The sequence below is a fragment of the Triturus cristatus genome, chromosome 2_1 (genome assembly GCF_964204655.1).
Source record: "Triturus cristatus chromosome 2_1, aTriCri1.1, whole genome shotgun sequence".
NCBI lineage: Eukaryota > Metazoa > Chordata > Amphibia > Caudata > Salamandridae > Triturus > Triturus cristatus.
In genome coordinates this window covers 590,278,737-590,305,808 of record NC_140581.1, presented here as the reverse complement: position 1 = coordinate 590,305,808, position 27,072 = coordinate 590,278,737, and the positions used below count along the sequence as shown (strand labels likewise).

At 51.8% G+C, this 27,072-nt stretch overlaps 1 protein-coding gene across 2 annotated transcripts in view; it reads left to right on the top strand.

Annotated features, from left to right (window-relative positions):
• SKIC3 (SKI3 subunit of superkiller complex) overlaps positions 1–27,072 on the top strand; it is a 1,406,584-nt gene that overhangs the window by 1,073,380 nt on the left and 306,132 nt on the right. For both annotated transcript variants that reach the window (XM_085632495.1, XM_085632494.1), the window contains exon 36: positions 6,049–6,173. In XM_085632495.1, the coding sequence (XP_085488621.1) occupies positions 6,049–6,173 (125 nt within the window). The remainder of the gene's footprint in view (positions 1–6,048; positions 6,174–27,072) is intronic.

Below are 27,072 nucleotides of genomic sequence, written 5' to 3'. Positions count from 1 at the left end.
CTAGGTGAAAGTCTGCTATCGGAAAACTTCTTTCCCTTCGACTTTTCACTTTGTAGGAACTACACTCCTCTTGTTGATATCGCTACTTAGGGCTTGTGTGTAGGACCTCAATAAAAATAGCCCACCCCTCACTCTCCTTCTCTTTGTTGAACACATCACGGCATTACCTTGGTGGTTCAACACCTGGCAGCTTCTCTGAACGCCAGGGCGGACAAGCTCAGCCGCCGGTGCAAGGTGGATCACGAGTGGCGTCTGAACTTGGACGTGGCGCAAGGTCTCTTTCTGCAATGGGGAGAGCCTTGGTTAGATCTATTCGCCGCCGAAGAGAACGCGCAATGTCATCAGTTCTGCGTGTTGGAATTTCCAAGGTGGCACTCGCTCGGAGACGCTTTTCGTCTCGAGTGGAGCTGCGGTCTGTTGTACGCCTTTCCGCCTATACCATTTCTGCCCAGAGTGCTAAAGAAGATTCGGCGCGACCAGGTCCAAGTCATCCTTGTGGCTCCTGATTGGGCACGACGATACTGGTATCCCGAGCTACTCAGCATGGCGATCAATTCCCCCGATCCGACTGCCTCTTCAGGAGGATCTTCTATCGCAGGGGACGGTCCTCCACCCGAACCTGTCCAGGCTCCACCTACATGCGTGGAGATTGAGCTGCGACATTTGACAGCCTCCGATCTTCCTCCCGAAGTCTGTTATGTCATACTGGCAGCCAGGCGTCCCTCTACTAAAACGGTATACGCCTGCAGGTGGAACCAATTTTTTGGCATGGTGCACAGCAAAGGCTGTGGATCCCCTCTCTGCCCCTCTTTCTGAGGTCCTTCTGTTACTTCTTTCTTTGGCCCAGCAGGGCTCTGCTTTGGGCACTATCAAAGGTTATATTTCGGCCATCTCTGGCTTCCTACGGCTTCCAGATCAGCCTTCTCTGTTTAAGTCCCCGGTTGTTAGCCGTTTATTGAAAGGCATTACGCACACATTTCCTCCTGTCCCGTTCATAATGCCTCAATGGGACTCAAACCTTGTTTTGACATATCTGATGTGCGCTCCCTTCGAGCCCCTTCATACCTGTCCTTTGCGTCTTCTCACTCTTAAGACGGCTGTCCTGGTAGCTATCACCTCTGCCAGAAGAGTGAGTGAGCTCCAAGCTCTTTCTTCCAAACCTCCTTTCTTTTCTGTTCATCTGGATATGTGGTTTTAAGGACCTGTCCTCCTTTCTTGCCAAAGGTTGTCACGCCCTTCCACATCGGGCAGACCATCACTTTGCCCACCTTCTTTCCGCCTCCGCATCCTTCAAAAGAGGAAGAGCGGTTCCACCGTCTGGACCCAAAACGTGCACTCTCTTTCTATCTGAAGCGCACACAACAGTTTATGGTGGATGACCAACTGTTTGTTGGCTAACTGGGTGCCAAAAAAGGTCGGGCTGTGCACAAACGGACTATCTCTCGGTGGGTTGTTCTCTGCATAAAAGCATGTTTCTCGTTGGCCAAGATGGAGTCTCCTCTAGGGCTGCGTTCCCATTCTACCAGGACAACAGCAGCCACTGCTGCCTTGGGATGTGGCGTTCCCTTGCAGGACATTTGTCAGGCAGCTACGTGGGCTTCGCTGCACACGTTTACCAAGCATTACTGCCTTGACAGTCCAGTCCGGAGAGACGGCTTCTTTGGCCTTTCTGTTCTTTCTGGTGTAATCTTGTTCGCAGACCCACCACTGGGGTTGGTAATGCTGGGGTATCTATTCTAAGATAAGGAATGTATCACTAACGTGTCTCTTTCAGATGCACAATTTACTACTTGTGTAACAATATATCTGTAAGAGACATTAATTAGTGATAGATTCCTTAACGCCCCACCTATCCTCCCGGTTCTGCGAACTGATTTCTAGGGTTAAGGTCATCCGTTTCAGGGCCTTCGTTTTATGGCACCAGTGGTCAGTTTCTTGCATGGCTCTGCGTTCCTGGCACGGAAAGTCTTGTACAGAAATGACATAAGCGCACATTGTGAGAAGTTGGCCTGATGTATGATGTCACTATTTCTAGTGTACACCTTATATCAGTCCAAATACCCTTATGGTGATTGGTTGTAAAGTCAACCTTATAGACCAGCTATCCTAGTGGTAGCATGGACAAGAGCAGTCTTAGGCTAAACTCTGAATGGCATGTGAAGCCAGCTGTGATACCATGTATAATCCCTTGAATACCAAATGAAAGGACACCACAACAGATATATATATAAAATAAAGTGTATTTATTCTAGTCAAACCCTCAGCACTCTTTATGAGATTAGAGGTAAGTACAACACAGTCTTATTTAAGCATACATTAAGTCACACAGGTAAGTAATACAGTTAGGCCCTAGGGGCCACGCAAACCATATACTAAGTAAGTGGTATAAGGACCACTGTCACGGAAATAGAATAGGCCTAGGCCTAGGCCTAGGGAATCGCTGGGGCTACACTACACTAGCTTTAGTTAGGAAGTGGGAGGCCCACGGGATTTGTGTGCAGAGTGGAAACACTCACGCGTAATGCGTAAAAGTCACTAGCAATAGTACAGTTTAGAAAACGATAGATTTAGGACACTTCCGGAGTAGCTAGGAAGTCGAGACTGGAAAACTAGACACTAGGATAGTCACTATCTTGATGAGCACCGGAGTACCCAAGTTACCTAGCCCACAGGCTGCGGGTGCATAGGGGTGAAGTTGCGTCGGTTTTCGTCGTCGACTCCTATGGATGCCTGAAGAAAGATGCTGACAGGCAGTCAGTGAAGAGTGTCCGATGGATCCCAAGGCTGGGATCAAGAAGAGAGGAGACCTGCAAGCAGAAGGGACAGAGTCAAGGTCACTAGCCAGTGACCACGTGGAACCAGGAAGGAACCAGGCGATGTCGTTAAGATTGCAGGTGAAGGTGAAGTTTGTCGCTGCAGCCAGGAGGACCAGGAAGCGTCGAGGACGACCAGGACCAGGAGGCGAGCTGTCCCACGAAGGCTCTTGCTGTCGGCGGCGTCGAAGTTGGACTAGGACTCACCAAGCCTTGGCAAGCGGAACCCACGAAGAACGGAGGACTTGCTTCTGGTGCAGACCAGGACGGTCTGGGGTGCTTCTTCTTTGCAGAGAAGCGGGAGCCAGTCTGGAGGAGCCAAACCAGCGCAGAAGATTTCAGGGTGCGTCGTCACAAAGGCCACTAGCCAGCGGGCAAGCAACCGGACAGACGCGGCAAGCAGGAAAATGCAGAAGGGCCCCACGCAGGACTCGTGGAGTGTGGGGGGCTGATCTTCGGTGCAGATGATGCTTGGGGTTGGGGCTTCTCAATCCCCGGTGCACAACTTCGAGGGTGCCTCAGAAGCTGCGCTTGAAGTTACTAGCCACTTTTCCCAGGTAGCCGGTCCCACGTCGCTCGTCGCCTCCACGGATCTCAGCTCTGCTGTGGATGTGGATCAGGGTCGGAGAAGTCTGGAAGTCAAGGCTCTGGTCGGGCTCTGCAGTCGGTTCCTCGTAGAACGTGGGCAAAGCAAAGGGTAGTCTCTTGATGGTGCCTGTTTGCACAGGGTAGCCACTCCTTGGCCACAAGGGAGATTCTTCAGTCTTCTTCTTTCGTCGAATGTCGAAGGTCCAGAGTTTCTGTTCAAGTTTGCAGGTTCAGGATAATCTAAAGTCTTGAGGCCCAACTCCCACTCTTATACTAATCTGGGGGGCTGGGATACCTGCTAGGTCACGCCTTATGGGTGGGACCTGGGAGGGGGTGGTTACACCCACTTCCCTTTGTCCAGTTTCGCGCCAGAGCTGGGGCTGGAGTGCCCCAGCGCCGGTTTGAACTGGACTATGCAAGGAACACCTTGTGTGCCCCAGGCATGTCTCATTACTTTCAGCCCACCCTGCCCCAATACACTAAAGGCTGTCTGGGGAGGTGCTAGCACCTCTCCAAGCAGGAAACCTATTGACCAGGCCTCACTGGCTGGGATCACTCCCAGCTGCAGGAGGTCAGACTTGTGTCGTGGCAGCAGCATCCATTTTGTGATGCTGAGGCTTTGGTCAGAGGCTAACAGTGAAGTATGATTTTAACATGTCTTTCCCTCTAGAAGGGGGGAATAATATCCTCATGTCCAGAAATGGTATGGGGGTATTATTACAAAGTGTTAGACACCTTACACAACATGTTTTGATAAAGCCAAACCATAGTTACCATAACCGTTTAAGATTATAAGGCACTTTAAGAGTATATGGTAGGCTATATCATAGAACAGCTATAAGGACATTGTTTCCGAAAGCTGCAGACAGGCTCAGCTCATGCTAGAGCACCATCTCACATGTTACCAAGCACTCTGCCTCCAGGATTGTTAAGGCCTGCCATAGGAGTGACTGATAGGTACACATGTGTCTATATATAAGGGTAGATATAGGCATACTATATCTAAGCAAGGGGTGATTACACGGCCTTGCCCCAGCTGAGTGATCAGCCAGTTGTGTCTGATTGGAAGGCCAGACCAGGGGTGGCATAATACATGCTGCAGCCCCTGGGAGGCCTAGGGTACACCTATGCCCTGGGTACCTAGGGTACACTGTACAGGGTCCAATAAGGTGATCCTTACCAATTGGTTATGTACCTAGGGTACATGGAGTCCATTTTAAAGAGAGAGCAGACAGCCTGAGACCCTGAATGGCAGGATCTCAGGCCAACTAAGTCGAAAAACCAGCTAGACACTAGGCAAAAAGTTGGGGGTAACCATAGTCAGATATCCACCTTCCTACACACATGGGTGGCGCCTAAGTAGTCTCTGTGACGTCATCTCGACACATACGACGCCAGCGACAGACGTGGAGCCGCACAGCACCACCTACCGATGCACAGGGGTACTGCTGCCGAAAAACTTTCCGGATCCAATCTGACGCCTGGGGATATTCTAAGGTAAGGAATCTATCACTAACTAATGTCTCTTACAGATAAATTGTTACACAAGTAGTAACTTGTGCATTTAGAACACTCCAAGCGAACATAAAACCACTCCACCTTGATCCTTCACTAGATCAGGTGAGATGCGCAAGTATGTAGGTGCGACTCCGTCCCTCACAGCACATGAAATACAGGATGTGCAAAGGGAGACAAACATAAATACTCACTCCAGAGAGAGGGACAATAGAAAGAAGGGCAGAGCGGTGAATATGTAGGTACTGTTAGCAGCACTGTACCCTTGGAGCCGTTAGCTAAAAAATGAAAAAAGCTTGTCAAACGTTACAGTGCCTTTTGGTCTTCAAAACCGCTCGTTCCCATGGTGGTCCTTAGTACAAACGGACTACATTATCTGTAGATATTCTTCTTGTCAAAGGGCAGAATGCCGTCACTCTCAGTGAAGTTAGCCAGTCATTGAAATGGGCTGCCCCTGCTGTGGTGGACGGAAGAAAAATGTGACTGACTCAATACCAGAACAAAGCATGAAGAGGGCCCCGGCTGAAAGAGTCTATGTATAGTATATTATACATATAATTTTAGTAAAACCAAAAGATCTTGGCTAACACCAGACATGAGAAAAAGCAAAAGATGCATCCAAAGTTGACTTCTAAAATATGCATTTGAAACTCTTTTGCTCTAAAAATCTATTTTCCAGACCCTGAAGATGTAGTCAGCCTTCAGCCAAAGTGTAACATCCCTTTCTGCAGTAACATAATAGACAAAAGTGACGTAGCATTTTACAGGCATACATTGAAAAATGCATGACACTTCATGAATGAGAGATCGAGTTGATGTTTGCCCAAGGGAATGAGGCAGCATGATGTGACTTTAAAAAGAAACTGCCTATTTTAAGATTGGCCTTTCGTGCTAGTGTGAAATTCAAAATTTAGGAGGTTTAAATGTACTTGTGCCTGACAGTATTTGGGGAGTTGTAGTAATGTAAATTTTTTAAAAGTAATATTCTTACATTGCTTTTTAAGTACCGTTTATTCAATACAAGTCGCTCTAATTCTTCAATACAACAATAAATCTAGTATTCCGTTAGCAAGGAACAAGTATGCTGTACAATAGCTTTTCTTTTAATCATTTTTACTGTTCCCATTTCTAGTGGAGCATAGAGCAGACCTCCCACCTAGCTACACTCAAGCTCTAGAAAAATGGTCTCTGTTCCAGTCTGTTATCGGTTTAAAAGATTCAGGCAAAATCTCAGAAGCTGAGGATTATTGCACAAAGGTAATTTTATTGTTATTCTAGTTGTGGTGGCGAACATTTGTATGTATCCATGTATGTATATGTCTGTGGTATGTGCCTGCAACATACAAAATGTAACATTTTAGTTGGTTTGTTTTTAATGGTAAATGCCTGTTCATTTCCTTTATTTTCTCGTTGTCTCTCCTATTTAACTCTTGATCGTATTATTTACAGATTGGCATTCAACCTGTACCTAAAACATTTCTACTTCAATTTCAGGAACAGTTCTCTGAATCCTAGTTCACAGCTTGATTTTGAATCACACTAAATGTAACTAAGATTTTGTTTTCAAGGACTCCAATTTCAGCTACTTATTTTTTTCCAGATACCTGAATATTGTATCTGTGATCAGACATGTGGTTGAAGATTCATTTGCTTCAGCATTTCCTCAGTCACTAATCCATGGGTAACCTTGAGGAGCTATAAACTAATTCCTTGGGATAAACCAGGGATCTTGGCTAAAGTATTTCTAATAAAAATCTTGGAGGTTTTCCAGACTGAAACTGACTCTACCTGAGGTTGCAGTGAGAGTGCTTAGCAGTATCCCACTGCATGATTATAGGGACTAGACTACTCCCTTGCAGCCAAGACCGACCTGGCTGATGCTTCCACAGAGCAAATGCATGCTAGTGCCAAGGCATTTCATCTACAGATGTTTTTCATGTTCCAGACAGCAACATTTCCCCCCTATAATCAAAAAAGGAGCCTCTCAACAGTTTGAGGAGTCTTTTGAGGTGCTGACCTCGAAGCTTCAGAACAGTCTCGTTTTAGAGACAGCAAGCTTCCGAGTTGCCATTTAAGATGTCACCCACTCTGTACCAATGTGCACCCAGACCATAAGGCTATCATTGCTTCCTTCATTTATTAAGTATGTATTCAGGAGACGTTTATAATCATCCTCAGACCCCTCTACCAATGAATCTGACTTTATCTGGTAATCCGTTTGAGACTCATTGGATTATTTTAATCCTAAAAGACCTTCTTCACCACTTCAGCTTCATTCAGCAATATAAGTTAGTCAAGAGCCCATTTTTTTGGTCAATTCAGCCCAACTCAGAGTTCCATTAATGAGAATTTGGTCTACTTCTAATAACCTACTTTAACTCCCAGGTTGCAGATTCCAACCATCTTGGAAAGTTCTAATACTCATAAATTCAGCTGGATACATTTTCAAACAGATTTTTCACTATACGGATATTCTTGCAGTTGCCAGTCTTGTCTGGAAACCTTTTCCCCAGAAATACCTCTGCTACTCATTAATTCAGCTGGATACATCTTCGAACAGATTCTTCACTATACGGATATTCCTGCAGGTGCCAGACTTGTCTAGAAACCTTTTCCCCAGAAATACCTCTGCAATGCAGCCAGTTGATGCCATGAGGCTTCAGTTGCTACTGATTACTGGTTGAATGTGTTGTGAGCTCTGGTCAAGCAACAACCACAATCTTTGTCAGGGTGAGGCACAAGCCAACCCTAAATTAATCCAGTGCTCAACCCTCTAGTAGCTTGGCACAGAGCAGTCAGGCTTAACTTAGAGGCAATGTGTAAAGTATCCGTGCAGCACATCAAACAGAAATAAAGTGCAAACCACCACACAAAAAGGATCCCACACCAGATTAGAAAAATAGAGTAATTTTATTAAATAAATCAAAACCAAAACAACAATAATCCAATAAGTAAAACCGGAGATATGACATTTGTAAAATTTCAGTGAAAATTGCTCCAGAAAGCACAAAGCGCCAACTGTGGATTTTTGGTCATGCCAGACCAGGACAAAGTCACAAGTTCAGGCTGACCATGATGGAGCGTGGGCTGGCTACAGGGACTCAGTTATGCCTGCTGAAAAAAGTACTTTGAATCCTTGTGAATCCTGCGCTACATTGCTTTAGGAGGCTTTGCATTGTCCAGTGTCAGTTCTGATGGAGCTGTGAGGCGAGGCTTTGTGGGGTTTTGCGTCTGTTCCAGTGGGCTGTTAAGCGCAGCTTGGCTGGGCTTTGCGCTGATTCCGATGGAGCAGGCTTTTGCTCGACGAGGCTTATAGTGTTGCTTCACGCCCGTTCCAGTGGGGACCACAGCTGGACTGGCAGAGCACCTTCAGGTCCACTTCCAAGGGTCCAGGACTGGGGTGGCACCACTCAGGGGACAAGGCTCACAGATGGTAGAGTCCAGGTGCTAGGTTAAAAACCTTGGAAGGCTGCTATGTCCCTGAGGCCTGCCAACCAACTAGTCCTTGGAATCACTCTGGGGTCCTGGTTTCAGAGATGCAGGTCCAGTCCTTCTCACCCAGGCAGCAGGTCAACACAGAAGGGGGACAGTCCAGCAACGTGGCTGCCTTTTCAGCAGCTCAACAGTCCTTCTTCCTGGCAGAGTATTCACAGGTCCAGAAGTGTACTGAGGTCCAGTATTTTGACCCCTTTGTGCCTTTGAAGTAGGGAGAAGCATCTAGAAGTTGCCCTTTAAAGTCCCCATGCATCCTGCCTTCCCTGTCCTGGCTCCAGACTAACTACCGGGGGTATGCAGCCCTTTGTGTGGAGTCAGATTACAGTCTATGGAAGTGTAAGTAAGTAGTGTAAGTAAGGCTGTGCATAGCTCAATCCTCCCATCTCACCAGTGATAGGCCATACAAGCATACCTAAGCTGTCTGTTCTGTCTAAGAAGAATACAGACAGCTCAGCTGTTAGCTAGACCTAGTCATATGACCCAGAGACTGGCTGTTGTTACCAAATGGCTAAGTCAGAAAAAGGCCAACTTTCTAATAGTGGAATTTTTAAAATTGTAATTTAAGATCCAACTCCACCACAAGAGAGAATTTTTAATTGCAATTCCAAAGACACCAAAAATGGACTGAATACTTGCTCCCATCTGGAAAATATAGCTTATTAGATGTAATAAGGTAACTCTAATGTTATTCAACTCTAATGTTATTCTATGGGAGCGGTAGGCCTTGCAGTAGTGAAAAACTAATTTTACACTACTAGAACATGCAAAACTAAAAAGTACATGTCCCACTTTTGAAAAATACATTAAACCTTGCCCACTGGGCTATCCAGGGCCTACCCTCGGGGTGACTTATCTATACTAAAAAAGGAACGTTTTGGCCTGGCAAAGAGGTTTATTTTGCCAGGTCTAAATGGTATTTTAAGCTGCACTCACACAGGCTGCAATGGCAAGCCTGAGACATGTTTAAAGTGCTACTTAAGTGGGTGGTACAATCAGTGCTGCAGGCCCACTAATACCATTTAATTTATGGACCCTGGGCACAGGTAGTTCCTCCTTACTAGGGACTTACAAGTAAATTACATAAGCCAATCCTCTCATGTTTTAAGGAGCGAGTACAGGCATTTAAGCACTGGTTAACAATGGTAAAGTGCACAGAATCCTAAAAGCCAGCAAAATAGGGTCAGAAAACAGGAGGGTGAAGGCCAGAGGTTTGGGGATGACCCTACAGAAAGTGCCAAGTTCTTTCTTTTTATGCGCTGCAGCACAGATCCGATTGTCGGGCCATGGCGCCGAAAGCTTTGCGGGAGCGTTTCCGAAAGTTGTTGGAGGTCCGACAATCGGTTCCAGGCTGATCGAGGTCCCGCTCTCATGGGACCGGTCGCGAAGCCATCAGCTTTGCTCGTCGGAATCGGGGACAGGTAAGTCTAGGCGCCATAAGAAGTCGAAAAAGCGACGTCGCTCTTCCTCTACCCCTCAACGGTCGCGGGATGCGATGGTGGGGGCGAGCTGTGACTCCCCCGCTGCTCTGTTGGAGCCTCCGTTGATGCCTGTGGCCTACCCACCCTTTCCGGGCCCGCATGCGACTTCGGACGAGGTGCAGGCCTTCATGTCGGCCTTGCGCCATTTGTTTTTCCCCGCCGGGTCTCTCCGGAGCGCCTTCAGGCCCCGCGGATCCGTCAAAAGGGTTTGCCTCTGTGCCGCCGCCTCTGGCCTCAGCTATGCCGACACCATACCCTGCGGCGGTCCGGCCTGGGATCCGGCTTCGACGCTGGGCGCGGCGCTGACGCCGGGCGTGGCACCGCCGCTGACGCCGGACTGTACCGAACCGAACCGGACCGGGACTGGTATCTTACCCTCCCATTCCATTTCTTGGAGGGGAGTTTATCCCATTTCCCAGGGCACCTTGTCCTTAACGGCCTCTTCAGCAACCGGTGGGCGAAGGGGAGTACTGGGAGGGGTCTGAAGATCCTCTTGCGGCCCAACGCGAGGATGAGCCTGAATGGGAAGGCGATGTGGAGAATCCAGTGGATCTGGATTTATCTCCACACCCTGCTACTCTGTCCCCTTCTTCCGTGGCCACGGAGGAGGTTGGGACTTTTTCGGTGGTGTTGCGTAGGGCCGCTGAGGCTCTTTACTTCGAGCTCCCTTCTGTGCCTATCACGACCAATCTTCTGACTGAGGTCCTGCAGCCGCAGTCCTCCTCTGCGGAGCCGTTGTTGCCCTTCAATGAAGCGTTTACTGATATCCGATTGGGCATCTGGGTCAAACCTAACACAGGAGTTCCGGTAGACAAGGGTGTGGCGCGCTGCCATCGCCCGGCGCCGGGCGATCCCAGCTTTCTCACACAACACCCCACACCTGAGAGTCTGGTTGTCCAGGCTTCTGCCTCACCGAGTGCTTTCCCTTCTGCTCCTCCGGACAAGGAATCTAGGAAACTGAAGCAATTTGGTAAAAAGATTTTCACATCTGCCAGCTCTGGGTTGCAGGCGGTGAATACTGCACGCCTACTAGACCGCTATTCCCATTCTGTGTGGGACACTGTGGCACACAGGTGCTGCCTCAGTGCCCTGTGGAAGCACAGGCGGTTCTCTCCCATGCCATTACCGAAGGGAGAGATGATGCAAAATGTACTATTCGTTGTGAGCTTGACATGGCCAATTCTCTCTGTAGGGCACTTTCCACAACTGTGGCGCTCCGTCGTTATGCTTGGCTCTGAACTACTGGCTTCTCTGGGAATGTCCAGAATACCCTGTTGGACATGCCCTTTGATGGTACACGCCTCTTTGGTGATAAGGCGGATAGCTTTAAGGACTCTCTGGCTACAGCCCAGTCCTTGGGTCTCGCCACCACGCGTACTACCTCGGGGTCCGCATTTCGGTCCTTTCGAGGTCAAGGTCGGCGCACCCAGGCGCGTTATTTTCAGACCCGCAAGGCTGCACAGCCAGTGTCTCAGCGCAGCCTCGGAGTGGGACCCGCCGTGGTGGATCCCGGGGACAGCGTACGGGTCAATCCACCAACTCCCCTGCCGCCGCTGCCTCTAATCCTTCCTAGTCCGGTGTTCCAGGCCCAACAGACGCCAGTGGGTGGCAGGATTCACCATCACCTTCCCCACTGGTGCTCCATAACCCTTTCGAATCTACCCCTTCAGCCATGCCACCTCAGTACCATCGCATGTCGGGGTAGCACTTGGCACTTCTCCAGCAGGACCTGAAGGCCCACTTGGCCAAAGGGGCCATCAAGCCGTTCTGACGCCAGAAGTAGGTTGTGGTTGTTACTCCCACTACTTCTTGGTTCCAAAGAAGGACAAAGGTCTGCGCCCTATCTTAGACCTCCGGAACGTCAATCGCTTCCTCCGGAAGGAGAAGTTCAAGTTGCTCATGCTTGCTCAGGTCTTGTCTGCCCTAGACACGCAAGACTGGCTGGTAGCGTTGGACTTGCAGGATGCTTATTTTCATATCCCCATCCTGCCAGCCCACTGGCGTTACCTACGGTTCAAGGTGGGCCACATGCACTTTCAGTTCACCGTGCTCCCTTTTGGCCTTACCTGCGCCCCTTGGGTGTTCACGAAAGTTATGGCGGTGGTCGCAGCTCATCTGCGCAGATCAGGGGTTTCAGTCTTCCCCTATCTCGACGACTGGCTATTGAAGGCGGGCTCGCCCCAGGCAGTCGTCTCCCACCTCCAGACTACGGCCGACCTCCTGCATTTAATGGGGTTTTCCATCAACGTGCCGAAGTCGTACCTGATTCCCTCTCAGAAGCTCCTCTTCATCGAAGCGGCTCTGGATACAGCGCAATTTCTGGTTTATCCTTCCAAACAGCGAGTCCGGGACATTCGGGCTATGATTCCAATCTTTCGGCCCTTGTCCTGGGATCTGAAAGAGACACATTAGTGATAGATTCCTTACCTTAGAATATCCCCAGGCATCAGACTGGATCCGGAAAGTTTTGCTAGCAGTACCCTTGCGTGTCAGTAGGTGGTGTCCTGTGGTTCTGCATCCGTCGCTGGCGTCGTAAGCGCTGAGATGACGTCACGGAGACTACTTAGGCGCCACCCATGCACGCTGACGTCAGTTCTTTCTTTTTCTGCGCCAGCAAGCGCAGATCTGGTTAGAGCACGTACCTTAGTCACTTTTTGACTACTCTTTTGAGACTTTTTTTGTCTCCCCTTTTCTCCTGGTGCACGTAGGGGTGCCTGGATTTAAGTCTTGTGGGGCCTGCCGTCGCAATATGTCGGTGGCGGACCCCCACGATGTTTGTCTCTACTGCCTGGAGACCGACCACGACTCCCGGTTCTGCCGGCACTGTCGGGCCATGGCCCCGAAGGCTTTGAGGTAGCGGCGCCGGAAGCTGCTGGAGGTCCGGCACTCGTCCCAGTGCCGTTCCAGATTCAGGGGCCGTTCCCGGGAATGCTCTGTGTGCCGCAGTCGTCGCTCCTCGGGCTCCAAGTCTTCGCCCTCGGATTCCGCTAAGCGACGTCATAAAAAGAAGTCGAAGCGTGTTCGCTCTCTGTCGTTCCCCCCCCGTCGGTCCTCGGATGCGGACAAGGGGGACAGGGGTTCTGCTCCTGCAGCTCCTCTGGAGCCTGGGAGTCCCGCTGACTAGCCGCCTTACATGGGTTCGTCGGTGACTCCCGAACAGGTGCAAGTGTTTCTTGCCACCTTGGACCGCCTTTTTAGGTTTCGGACTCTCGCCGGCGTGCCTTTGGGCCCCACGGTCTTGTGTCCAGATCCTGTTGAGCCGTCAGTGCCGCCGGCGGATCCAGCTTCAGCGCCACAGTATCCTACTCCGTTGGCTCCGGCTCCGGCACCACAAGGTCCGGCGCTGCAGGCTCCGGCGCTGCAGTGGGTGCCGTTCATTCCGCCCTTGCCCCGGTTCCAGGACCATTAAGTTCCTGCCTGGGATCCGCATTGGGAGACGGCGCCGGCCCGACTCCGTCCGGCGCAGTTTTCGACGCTGTATGTTCTTTCTCCGGCTCCGGCTCTGCCGCTGCGACTGGTTCCTCCTGCAATGGAGGCGGAGGATGACTTTGAGGGGTCCTCTGACCCTCTTGCCCATCAGTGTGGCTCCGAGCAGGACTGGGTGGACGACCTGGAGGACACTGGCGACCTCAATGTCTTTTCTGACTGCGATTTCTACGACTGTGGCGCTGCGTCGCCACACCTGGTTGCAATCTACTGGGTTCTTGCCCGATGTCCAGAGCTCGCTCATGGACATGCCCTTTGATGATACTCGCCTGTTTGGCGATAAGGCCGACAGTGTACTTGAGCGTTTTAAGGACTCAAGGGCCCCAGCCAAGTCCTTGGGTCTTTCCACGAAGAGCCCTGCCACTCCTGGTTTTCGTTCGTTTCGTGGCCAAGGCAGGGGTGCCCAGGCAAGTTTCTTCAGCAAGCCTGTGCAGAACCAGCCTCAGTGCGGCCACGGACGCGGCTTCTGCAGGGGCGGGGAATCTGCGTGGGGGACAGTCCACCTCTGCCCCCGCCGCTTCTACCTCCAAACCTTCCTAATCCGAGCTTTGTGGAGCACCCCACGCCGGTGGGTGGCGGGATTCGCCACCCCTTCCCCCACTGCCATGCTATCACATCGGACAAGTGGGTGTTGCAGATTATCTGAAAGGGTTCCTTCCTTCCCTTTCAGTCCACCCATCCAGCCATGCCACCTCGGTACCACCGCTTGTCGGGGGGCCACTTCGCGACTCTCCAGCAGGAAGTTGCGGCCCTCTAGGCCAAGGGGGCCATCGAGTGCGTTCCTGGGCCAGAAGTAGGGAGTGGTTGTTATTCCCACTACTATCTGATAGAGACTACTAGCCGCAGATTCCTTCACGTAGAATTATCCCCAGGCGTGAGACTGGATCTGGAAACTTTTTGCAACAGCATCCCTGCGCGCCAGGGGACGGGGCGATACCACGCGACTCCGCCTAGGCGTTGTTTGCGTACGTGACGTCAGCGAAGTCACATAAGCCCCACCCCGACGCGCCTACGTCAGTTTTTTCCTTTTCCGCGTGCAACGCGGGTCTGGTCTTGCTACGGGCCTGTTTCGGGCCCTTTTTTTCTTCATCATTGCTCTGCTCTTGGTGGAACAGTGTGCAAATGCCTTTGTGCTTCAAAGTTTGCACGTCGTGTGGGCATCTTATGTCGGCCACGGACCCTCATCGCATTTGTATGTGGTGTTTGGGGGAGGATCACGGCACCACGGATTGTGAGGCGTGCCAACAGTTGAAGCCGAAGTCGCGGCGGGAGCGCCGCATGAAACTTCTCTCGCCACGTCTTTCCAGGTCGACCTCCTCCCTTCGATCGGCAGACGGCTTCAGATATGGCCGTGGTTGTCGTCATCGCCCTTCCCTGATGTTGCGAGAGCGACGCTCACCGGTGGGTAAGTGTCGCAGTTTGTCCCCAGGGGCCGGGCCGGGGGCGTGGACTCTCCGCGGGTGATGCAGCCCCACGTGTCCTCCTACCCACCGTTTCCCGGTGATGGAGCATCGAGAGTCCAGATGGAGACATATGCGACAGCTTTGCAGGCCTCGCTGGCGTCTCCTCCTTCCCCTCCTGGGGCATCAGCGGTTGCCTTGCGCTGGGCCTTCCGCTGTGCCGCCAGTGGCTGCGGCCCCGGCACCGACTGGGTCGGATCCAGGCTTGGAGGATGTGGTGCTGTTGGGGAGCGGCTCCTCTGGGGTCCCTCCTTCACACCACGGCGTCTCTGCCATGCTGCAAACTCCCGCGGGAGTCCCTGTGGTGTCACGTGAGGTCGCCGGGGCTCGGGTCGCATCCCCGAACCCCTCTTGGTCCATCGACCAGGTGTCTAAGGCCAAGGTGACGCCCCTACGGCGCCAGCAGCTGCTGGACCGGGCGGCGCCACAGGGGTCGGTGGACTCGCCTCGTCCCGCTTCGGGTCGAGGTTGGGCGCGCACCCCTCGCCCTCCTCCGGGACTTTCTCGTCCCTCCACGCAGGCGGCTGCCTCGTCGGAGGGCGAGTCAGAGGTTGGGTCGTCCCTGGCGGCGCTGCATGGCTCGCCGGACCACCTCTGTCGTATACTGGGCCGAGGCTGGCGGAGGGCTTTGTGTCACTCTCCTGGTCCTTCTCGTCCCTCCACGTGGCGGCTGCCTCGCTGGAGGTCGAGTCGGCGCCATTCCGACGCCGTCCACTGCGACTCTGGTCCCGCTCTGGTCCCTGGCGCAGTGTGACTTCGAGGAGCCCTATCCAGCGTCTCCTTCGGCGCAGGCTGGCATTACCGCTCTGCCTCAGGCAGCGTACTCTACGGCCACTGATGGTCGTCGAGTTACGGATTCGTCTTCGGGCGAATATGCAGGAGGCTGCCTGCATATTGGTGTTGTCCTCCCCAGAGACTAGCTGCCGAGTGGTGTCTTTTTCACAGGCATCGTCGAAGGGTGGCTCCCCTCCGTTTCTGAGGCCGCGGTGTTCGCCGGAGGAGCGGCAGGTCCCCCATTCCTCGGCTCCTCCTACCTTCCAGGTCTGGCCCCTGCCCGTTTCGCTTGGCTTGGGGGACGGCCGCCTTAGTCTGCAGCCGTCGCCCACGGAGGAGCTGCTTTCTCCGCTGCGGGACCCTACAGAGGCCTTTGCTCACGTGGTGTCTACGCGGTGGATATTCTGCGCATGGGTGACCTGATTGCTCATTTTCCGACCGATCATCTCTTGGAGGTTCTCCACCAGGGCTCTGGTGGGAGGGATATCTTGCTTCCCTTTGAGGGTTCGCTCCTTTCGTCCCTGATCGGGGCTTGGGGGCGTCTTGCCTCGGGGGATCCTGTGTCTCAGCACCTTCTACATCGGCACCTTCCGGCGCCGCGTGACCCTGCGTGTCTCTCCCTTCACCCCTCTGCCGCCAGTCCTCTTTTGCGGACTGCCTTTCCCTCCCTGCCGCTGCTGTTGACTCCGCCCTCCCGGGAGGCCAGCTGGTTAGACTCTTGGGGGCGCAACATGTTTGCCTCGACCAGCGCGGCACTGCGGCCCTGAACACCTTGTGTGTCCTGGCTAGGGCCTCCTCTTGTCTGTGGGACTCGGTTGAGTCTTTGGAGTCTGCAGCTTCTCAGGAGACTGTTCAAGCGGACTTACGGCATCATGCGTTGGATTGCCGGGAGCCAGCGGCGTTTATCCTTCACTCCGCTCTGGACATCTCGGAGGTGCTGGGCCGGGCCATGGCTACCTCTGTCGCTCTCCGTCGCCATGCTTGGCTTCGGGACGGCGTCATCCCCGAAAATACTCATTGATCTCCCGTTTGATGGTAGCCTGTTGTTCCATGCCCCAGCTGACTCCGCCATCCAAAGGTTCCTGGCGGTGCTCCGTCCTCCTCCCCCTTATACTCCTCCTCCTTCTCCTCCTCAGTGATTAAGGAGTTGAGCTGGTTCTGGTCCTTCTTGGGATGGTCGCTCTTGCGATGGAGTGTGTTTTCTGGCCTTTGAGTCCTCCTTGTGGGGAATTTGGCAATGTTTGCTGCTGGACGGCCCTTGTTCGCTGTGTTTCTTGCTATAGCTGTTAAGCAGACTTGGCTCAGAGGTCAGGGCTTCTGTTTTCTTTGGGCTGATTGTCAAGCCGTTCGCGGGGTGTTTTCCCTGTGGCTCTTTTGTTTTTCCTCTGTTGCGGAAGGTTCTTCCAAAGAGGGTTCCCATGACTTGGGACTTAATGTACCCTATGTGGGGTAGTGGTAGCTGTTATACAGCTTGCGCTCTGCTGGGGAGTTCTGGTGGCCCTTTGGTGCCTGTTCTCCGTGGCGTTTCTGTATGTTGCTTTGCTTCTTGAGAGCGTGTGCGCGGCCCCTCGTGGGGGTGTGTCCGGCCCTTTCCTCTTCTCCCTGCTTGGGATAATTTTGTGCCCTCCCTTGTCAGGTGTTGCCCACTCGGTCTTCCTGGAACCCTGGGCTGTTTTTTCTGTTCTGGCGGCATTCTGTTAGCGCCGCTCTGGTTGACCTGTTGCCTTCCATCTGGTGTGGCTTCACCTTCTTTTCCCTCGTTTCCGTGGGCCGTCTGGGCTCTCCCCCTGGCTTTGGAGGGAAGCTTTTTGCCTTGCAGGGGTGTGGGGTACTTTGGCCTCTCTGGCCTGGCCCTTGGTTCCTCTCGTGAGTGTGCGGGCCCCCCCCCCCTTTTTTTTTCTTCTTCCCCCATCCCTCTGAGGTTGGTGGTGTTCTGCTTGTGGGGGGCCCCTCTTACCGGGAAGGGGCCGTGTTATTGCCCGGTCCGCAGGTCTGGTCCCCTGTGTGACCCTCTGTCCTGTTATGGCTGGGGGGGCCCTTTCGCAGACCCTCCTTCCCCGTGGGTATTGCTACGGTATCTATTCTACGTGAAGGAATCTGCAGCTAGTAGTCTCTATGAGATGTACGAGTTACTTACCTTCGGTAACGATGTATCTGGTAGAGATGATTCTAGCTGCAGATTCCTTCACAGCCCGCCCTTCCTCCCCGTTCTGCGAGGACCCATGGGTTGGTCTCGGCACTCGCCTCCTGGTGGAAGGCTGTGTTTCTTGTGAGTGCATTCCTTTGCTCTTGGTGGGTTGCTACATCTTGTTGCTTTTCCTTCCTCCCCTTGGTTCTCTGGAGGATGGGGTTATGGTGCTCCTGTGCCTCGCTACTCGGGCTGCTCCACGTTTGGGGGGGGGGTTTAACCGTCAATCTTGCCCCTCCGTCCCTTTCTCTTGCTGCTGGGGGTCCCTGTCCCTCTGCCGTTCTCTGTCTGGGGGTCACCTGGCCATGCCATGCCCTGCCCTTGTTCCTTGGAGGATGGTTGCCCTCTGTGCTGTGGTGGCTTGGAGGGTTCTTGTTGTGGTTGTTGTCCTGCTGTTCTGGGGCTGGCTCCCCTTCCCTATTTCTGGGTGGGGGTTGTAGGCCTGCTACAGGTGTCCTGCCTTTACATATGTTCCCTTTCTCCGGGGGAGTGGGGGGGAATGCGGTTACATGCTGGCAGGGTGGCTGCTCGGGGCTCTGCTCTGTTCTTTATTCCGCCCCTGACTTTGGAGGCTGCAGTGTTGTACCGCTCCTTATGGTGTCACTTGTCTCCATTCTTTGTTTCTACTCTTTCGCACACTGTTCCCCTGCTTCCACAGTTTGTATGGTGGCTCCGCGTTGCGGGGCGGAAAAGTTATTCGAAGAAAACTGACGTAGGCGTGCCGGGGTGGGGCTTATGTGACCTCGCTGACGTCACGTACGCGTACGACGCCTAGGCGAAGTCGCGTGGTATTGCCCCACCCCTGGCGCGCAGGGATGCTGTGACAAAAAGTTTCCGGATCCAGTCTCACGCCTGGGGATAATTCTACGTGAAGGAATCTGCGGCTAGAATCGTCTCTACCAGATACATCGTTACTGAAGGTAAGTAACTCGTACTTTAGGGCCCTGGTTCTAATGCACCAGTAGTAGGCCTCTGGCATTGCTCTGCGCTCCTGGCGCGGAAATGTTATGTGCAGAACTGACGTCGGCGCGCGTGGGCGCGTCTAAGTAGCTCCGATGTCATCTCAGCGGCTACGACGCCAGCGACGTATTGGAGCCGCACGACGACGCCTACCGACACGCAGGGGTACTGCTGACAAAAACTTTCCTGATCCAGTCTTGACACCTAGGGATATTCTACGGTAAGGAATCTATCACTAACTAATGTCTCTTACAGATACATCATTACACAAGTAAGTAACTTGTCCGTTAGTTTCGATGCCCAGGTTAAGGGCTTTGAATGGCCCGGGGGTTCTCGGGTCGGATCGCTCTCTATGCTGACGACGTCCTATTTTTTCTTACGGATCCGCATCGGACGGGACGGCATATTCTCCGCATAATGCAGATATTCGGCCAGCATACTGGCTTGTATATGAATACTAAGACATCTATACTGTGGCCGAAAAGTGGGGGCCCGCATATGGGCGCCTGGACGAATGAGGTGACATTGGCTACCACTGGTTTGAAGTACCTTAGGGTGTACATCTGACAACCAATCGATTTCATGGGCAAAAAACGTTACCCCCATTTGGATGTGCACTCAGGCTGAGAAGGAGTCATGGTCGCGTATGCCCCTCTCTATACTGGGCAGATCAGCCATTTTTAACATGGCATCTCCTTCCTCATCTCCTTTACCAACTATAGAATCACCCTTTTCAGATAGCGCCCTCCTGGTTTCGACAGCTGAACTCAGGCTCAGTCGCTATTTGTGGCACAATCAAGCTGCAAGGGTGTCCCTTTAGACGTGCTTTCAATCAACCTATTGCGGGGTATCGCAACCCCCGATATCCAATCATATCATGCAGCCTCCCACCTTTTAGTCTTAAACGACTGGTGATATGGTATTGGCGGGTAGAGAAATAGTTGATGGGGGATATGTTGCCACACTGCTTGCTCTACACACAGAGAGAGCAACACAAACTATCGCCTGCAACTCGAGTTGTCTTTGGTGTGTGGACCGACTTGCTGCGTCGGGTGGGGTGGCTGCGGCGATGGATGGGAGAGATCCCTCTCTTGCTGAGTGGCCTCATGCCACAGGTAACCGTGCTGGTAGGATTTAAACAATGGGACGCTATAGGTATATCTACCCTGGGAGACGTTATACATGGTACCACGTTGAAATCGTTTCAATACCTCAGACAATAATACGACGTGCCACATGCTCAATTTTACAAATATCTGCAGCTGAGACATACCTTAGTCCCATACATTGCTCACCTAGTCTCCCTTCCCGCATTCAACCCTATCGAGGCTAAAGTGTTTATGGGAGATTTGGGGGATCATAAAACCGAAAAGATCTACCAAACGCTAGTGACTAATCTCTCCACGACACTAGATCCCCCTCTGTGAGAAATGGCAGACAGACTTGGGCTCCCTGGACAGTGACGACTGGAAAGAAGCCCTCGTAGTCGTGTGTGACTTAAATCTTTTCGAAAGGTATACAGGACCCAGCCGGCGAATTGCTCTGAAGGTCGTCAACAATAGTTTAAACAAGATTCTTTTATGAACCAGGAGCCAGTGAAGAGTCTTCAGGGCGGCAGAGGCAGACATCCTACGGGGAAGCCCTAAGACCAGTCTGGCTGCTGCATGCTCTACTACCTGTAGTCTCCTCTGGGTTGCTTTATTAGTCCCTGCCAGAAGGCTATTACAGTAGTCTAACCGCAAGAGTATTAGAGCCACTACCACTGTTTTACTTGCGGCAAGCGAAATCAAGTCAAATTTTTTTGTTCAAAGTTTTTATTAAGCCAAAACATGTCGGTGCTACCTTTAAAACATGGGGTTTGAAAGATAGGGACGAGTCAAACCACACTCGCAGATTTTTTGCCACCTCCACCATAGATGGGGGGGGGGGGGGGGGGGGGGGGGTTACAAAGGATTATTTTTTCCAATCAGTAAGATTTCGGTCTTATCAGTATTACAGCGGAGATGGTTATTCTTCATCCATTTGATGACCGCCGACAAGATCAGCTGGGTATCATCAGCGTAAAACATAGTCTCGATCCCAAAAGCCAAAATAAGTGAGATAAGTGGGTCCATATTTATATTAATGAGGAGTGGGCTAAGGGAGGCCCCATGTGGGACACCCGTGGTGACAGTGCGTTCTGATGAGAGAAAGAATCCCAGAGAGACAACTTGCTTCCTATTCGACAGGAAGGATGTGATCCATGCCAGGGCAGAATTGGAAATGCCACAAGATCTCAATCTGGCTAGCAAGATATTGTGAGAGATGGTGTCAATTGCGGCAAACAGATCCAGAATGATCAGAACTGCCTTCTTGCCGTTGTCTGTTATGAATTTCAGGGTATCCGATATCTCCAATAACGCCGATTCCGTAGAATGTTTTGGGCGAAACTCAGATTGGCGGGGGTGAAAGATCAGAGCTAACTCCGAGAAACTGGAATGTTCTTTATAAATCATTCTCTCTGTGATCTTACCTAGAATCGGTAACAAGGATATGGGCCTGTTGTTAGAGAGATTAGATTAATCTACATTTTGTTTTTTTATTAAGTGGCTTCACAATGGCGAATTTCCATTCATCCGGCACTATGCCGGTGGATAAAGAGGATATTATTGATCACGGGATTCACTATGTCAATAATATGATGTAATATGATTGGGGGTTAAGCGTCCAATGGGGAGCCTGATTTACAGGCCAGTATGGCCTCCTGAGTCTGAGATAACGTAACGGTTTGGAAGGCTTGAAGGACAGGTCTGCCCTTCCTGTGATCTGGCTCATATTCATTAGTGGGTTCCAATGGACTGTGGGTCTCAAAATCCTTTTGGATGTTCTTAATCTTATCTTCGAAATATAATGCAATCTCATTGCAAAGCTTTTGGGAGTGGGGAATTTCTGAATGTAGGGCTTTAGGATCTGTGAAGGATTTTACAATTTCAAAGATTTATTTTTGGTTGTGCTTTGCCATAGTTATTCTATTATTGGAATACTCTGTTTTGGCTAATTTAATAGCTGAGTGATATTGCTTCCTGAAAATTTTGAAAATCTGCAAGTTGGATACTTCATATCCCCTTCTCCATCTACGTTCAAGTTGTTTACAGTGTAAATGCAGTCCCTCTAACTCTTTCGTAAACCATGGATCATTATGAAGTTTTCTTTTGCTCCTTCTGGCAGAACACCTTGAGGAAGCTAATTCCTCACCTATGGACAGCCAGCAGCTATGAAAGTGGTGAGAGTCCTCTCCTGGTTCGCCAGTTAATGTTGGAACCATGTCTTGGGCAATTATAGGTAAGGAGGGATTAGTGACTAATAGATGCCATTTACGCCTCGGTGCCCCCATGTTACTATTCGTGGCTGCATGGTCCATATTGGGTATTGGAATAGCCAGAGGAATAAAGCAGTGGTCTGACCAGGCCTGCGGGATTGGGGCTTCTATCTGAAGTGAGGTAAGTTTGGTGCAAACAGCGTCCAATGTGTGTCCTGCTCTATGTGTTGGTCCCTGAACAATTTGGTTCATGCCCAGCGGGGTGACAGTTTCCAAAAAAGTAGTGACCCCTGGGCTATTACTACATTCTAGATGTAAATTGATATCTCCGAGCAGTGAGAAATTCGAATATCTGAGCAGCGCTTGGCTGAGAGAATCCCCTAATGAATCCAAGAAAATATTACTATTGCCTGGGGGGTGATATATTAAAACCCCAGAAAAGGAGGAAGAATCATTTATGGCACAACAGAAGCCCATATTAAGATGGAATTGGGGGCAACATCTATAAACGGCAATCTAAAAGAGATACGTTAATGATAGATTGCTTTCCTTAGAATAATGCCCAGGCGTCAGACTGGATCCGGAAAGTTTTGCAAGCAGTACCCCTGCGCGTCAGTAGGTGGCGTCGTGCGGCTCCGCGTCCGTCGCTGGCATTGTAAGTGCCGAAATGACGTCACGGAGACTACTTAGGCGCCACCCATGCGCGCTGACATCAGTTCTTTCTTTTTCCACGCCAGCAAGCACAGATCGGGTTGGAGCACGTACCTTAGTCACTTTTTGACTACCCTTTTTGAGACTTTTGTCTCCTTTTCTCCTTGGTGCATGTAGGGATGCCTGGATTTAAGTCTTGTAGGGTAAGAGATGACACAAAAAGAAGTCGAAGAAGCGAGTTCGCTCTCCGACGTCCCCGTTGGTCCTCTGATGCGGACGAGGGGGACAGGGGTTCTGCCCCCGCGGCTCCTTTGGAGCCTGGGAGTCCCACGGCCTACCCGCCTTACCCGGGTCCGTTGGCGACTCACGAACAGGTGCAAGAATTTCTTGCTACCATGGACCGCCTCTTTAGGCCTCGGGCCCCGTGGTCCCGTGTCCGGATCCTGTTGGGCCGCCGGTGGATCCAGTTTCGGCGCCACAGGATCCTGCGCCGTTGGCTCCGGCGCCACTAGGTCCAGCGCTGCCGGCCGCAGCGCCACCTTCGACGCCGCAGTGGGTGCCCTTCGTCCCGCCCTTTCCCCGATTCCAGGACCATTTTGTTCCGGCCTGGGATCTGCACTGGGATGCGGCCCCGGCCGGTGCCGTTTCTGACACCGTATGTTCCTTCTCCGACCCCAGCTCTGCCGCCGCGGTCTGTTCCCCATGTGACAGAGGTGAAGGACGACTGGGAGGGGTCAGAGGACCCTCTTGCACGTCAGTGTGACTCGGAGCAGGACTGGGTGGATGACTTGGAGGACGCCAGCGACCTTGACGTCTCCTCTGACCCGGGGTTTGCCTCTCCCCCGCCTACCATGGAGGAGGGCGCCTCCTACACGATGGTGCTCCATCGGGCGGTTGAGGTTCTAAACCTTGATCTCCCTACGGTGGCCCTTAAAACTAATCTCCTCACTGAGGTGCTCCAGACGGCGTCCACTTCGTCGGAGCCTTTGCTCCCATTTAACGACGCCCTCACGGACGTCTTGTTGGGCACTTGGTCGCGGCCAGCCACAGGGGCCCCTGTGGATAAGAATGTCGCTAGGCGTCACCGCCCGGCACCTGGTGACCCCGCTTTTCTGACCACTCCTCCTACGCTTGAGAGCCTGGTTATCCAAGCCTCGACGTCGCAGAGTGCCTTTTACACGGCTCCGCCTGATAAGGACTCTAAGAAGCTGGAACAGTTGGGTAAGCGGTTTGTTAGAAATGGGGATCTCTAGTTGGCAATGGCTGGCCACTGTCCAGGTAGGGACCCTTCTTCCTAAATCAGAGTATGCAGCCTACAACCTTTGATAACCCCTTGTCATCCCTGTGGTAACGTAGCACGAGCAGCTAGGCTTATCTCAGAGGCAGTGTGTGAAGCATTTATGACCATACACAGGAGCACAATGAGGGACACTACAAATGGACACCACTCAAGTAGTTATAAAAAAATAAGTATATTTATATAGACTTAATCACAAGACCAATAACAGTAAAAATCCACAATACTAAGAAAATAGGGTTACTTTAAAATGGTGCAAAAATAGTTCAGGGCGCATAAAGTGATGTTCTGTTCAATGCAGTGGTCTCTGTGACCCTTTTACTCACAAGGTATCTCAATTCTGTAGCAAAGCAACAAAAATGTCGCTAAGGAGTTGTAGCGATAAATTTCCTCACGCTAACCAGCGATGCGTTGAATCCTTACCGCAAGGGAGGATGATGCGCTGGGTTGCGGACAGGAGAAAGCGACAAACTTCTTCACGCTAAGCCGGTGATGCGATAAAGTCCTTGCCGCTAAGGGAGGATGATGCACCGAGCCTGTTGCATGTGCGATCTTGCTGCGATAAAGGAAAATGGCGCTCCGCGATGGAGCGACGATCCTGATGTGATGCGGGGAAAATGGCGAACGCACGGCATCCGTGCTGCGTTGAACTAGGTGTGATGATTTCTGGTTAGCAAGTGTTTTGGGGCACGCTAACAACCAATGCGACAATCTTCGGGTTAGCGAGCGTTTTCAGGCCCGCAGTCAGGTGATACAATAACTTGGGTCAGCGAGCGTTTTGGAACCCGCTGACAGGCTCTGCGATGATCTTCGGGATAGCGAGCACTCTTAGGCCCGCAGACAGATGATGCAATGCACTTGGGTTAGCGGGCGTTTTGGGGCCCGCTGACAGCTAATGCGATAATCTTAGGGGTTAGCAAGCGTTTTCAGGCCCGCCGACAGGTGATGCGGTGATCTCCGGTAGCGAGCACTCGGCGGCAGCAAAGCGACGATTTTCCTCACGCCTACCAGCTGCAGCGGCTCGCTAACTGGGGTTAGCGACGATTTTCAGCGCTCTTTTCTCCACAGTAGAACTAGAGGCTCTGGAACTCACAGGAGCCTCACCTGCAGATAGAAATCCTCGCTGGGAGGAAACAGGATGCTGGTGGTGGTGGAGTCTGATGTGCCTGCGACTCCTGCAGGAGGCTAGCTCTCTTCTAGCCCTTGGGTGATTGCTGTAGCAAAAATAAAAGTTCCTTTAAAGTCATTTCCCTCTTCTTCCAAGTCCAGTAGTAACCACTGCAGGCCAGTACAAGAAACAGCACACAAGCACAGGGACAGTCCTTCTCCTGCAGATTCCTTCAGTTACACGGACAGAGGTTCTTCTTGTTGTCAAGGAGCAATACAAATTGTAGGGGTTTGGGCACAAATATTTATACCCCCAAAGGCTTTGTTCTTAGGAGCCACAAGTCTCTGAACCGGGCCAGAACCAGTTCTGGCCAGCCCTGGAGCACTTTGTTTACCAGGCTGCATCCTTCCTTTCAGAAAGAGGGGGTCTGCCTTCAGACGCACAGTGGGAGGTGGAGCCAGCATTCACCTTGCCAGGCACAGCCCTATTCAAGTGCAGGAGCTACCCCTCCCCTCACTCCAAGGCAGATCTCTCTATTCAACCTAGGTCTGACTCAGCCTGCCCTGTCCCTCCAAAACCAGACAGCCAATACACAAAATAACAGAGCACACTGGAAGGCTTAGGCAAGAAAGTACCTATACTCTAAAAGTGGTAGTTTCAAACACAGAATATAAAAATAACCTTCACTAAAGGATGTATTTTAATATTCTGAGCTCAGGCATACTAAATTCGTTTTTCTACCATGTTCTGTGGGTCAGTTAGGACTATAGAATGTAATAGCCAAAACCTCCCATTCTGGCCTATGGAGAACAGGTAGCCTTACAGTAGTGAAAAACGAAATTGGGTGTAGTTCACTACTAGGACATGCTACACACATTAGAGCATGTCCTACCTTGCACATACAATGCACCCTACCATAAGGGGGGCTTACAGGATGCCAAGGGAAGGTGCAGGGGCTGGGAAGTGGGTGCACTTCACAGCCAAGATGGCAGTTCTGGACTGCACGCAGACACTGCAGTGGCAGGTCTGAGACACACTTTACAAGCTGCTACTGTGGGTGGCACAAACTAGTGCTGTAGACCCACCAGCAGCATTCGGTTTACCAGCCCTGGGCACACACAGGCCACGCTACTAGGGACTAACAGGTAAACCAAATAAGCCAATCATGGATGTACCAATACACATGTCATCTTTACAAAGGGAGCATTCGCGCTGTGGCACTGAATGGCAGTGGCACAGCGCCCAGAGCATCTATAACCAGCAAAAACAGAGGAGGCACAGCGAAAAATGGAAGGGAGACTCACGCCAATGGTGCCAGGTCTAACACGGTTGTTCTCTTCGGCCAGCTTGGGGCTGCGGTCAGTGAATACCACCTGCTTATTGGGCCGCTAGTCCCACGCGGTGTGGGATACGGTTGCGCAGGTGTTGCCTCAGTGTCCTGAGAAGATCCACGCTGTGCTGTCCCAAGCGGTTGCTGAGGGTAAGGATGCTGCTAAGTTCACCATTCGGTGTGGTTTGGACACCGCAGACTCACTGGGTAGGGCAATTTCTACGACTGTGGCGCTTCGTCGCCACGCCTGGTTGAGATCTACCGGGTTCTCGCCAGATGTCCAAAGCTCGCTCGTGGACATGCCCTTTGATGGCACTCACCTGTTTGGCGATAAGGCCGACAGTGCGCTGGAGCGTTTTAAGGACTTACGTGCCACGAACAAAGTCCTTGGGTCAATCTGCAAAGATCCCGGCCACTCCTGGCTTTCATTCCTTTCGTGGACACGGCAGGGGCGCCCAGGCACGTTCCTTCAGCAAGCCTGTGCAGAACCAGCCTCCATGCGGCCGCAGCTTCTGCAGGTGTGGGTCTGGGAATCAGCGTAGGGGTCAGTCCACCTCCGCCCCCGCTGCTTCTACCTCCAAACTTTCCTAATCCGATCTTTGTGGAGCACCCCACGCCAGTGGGTGGCAGG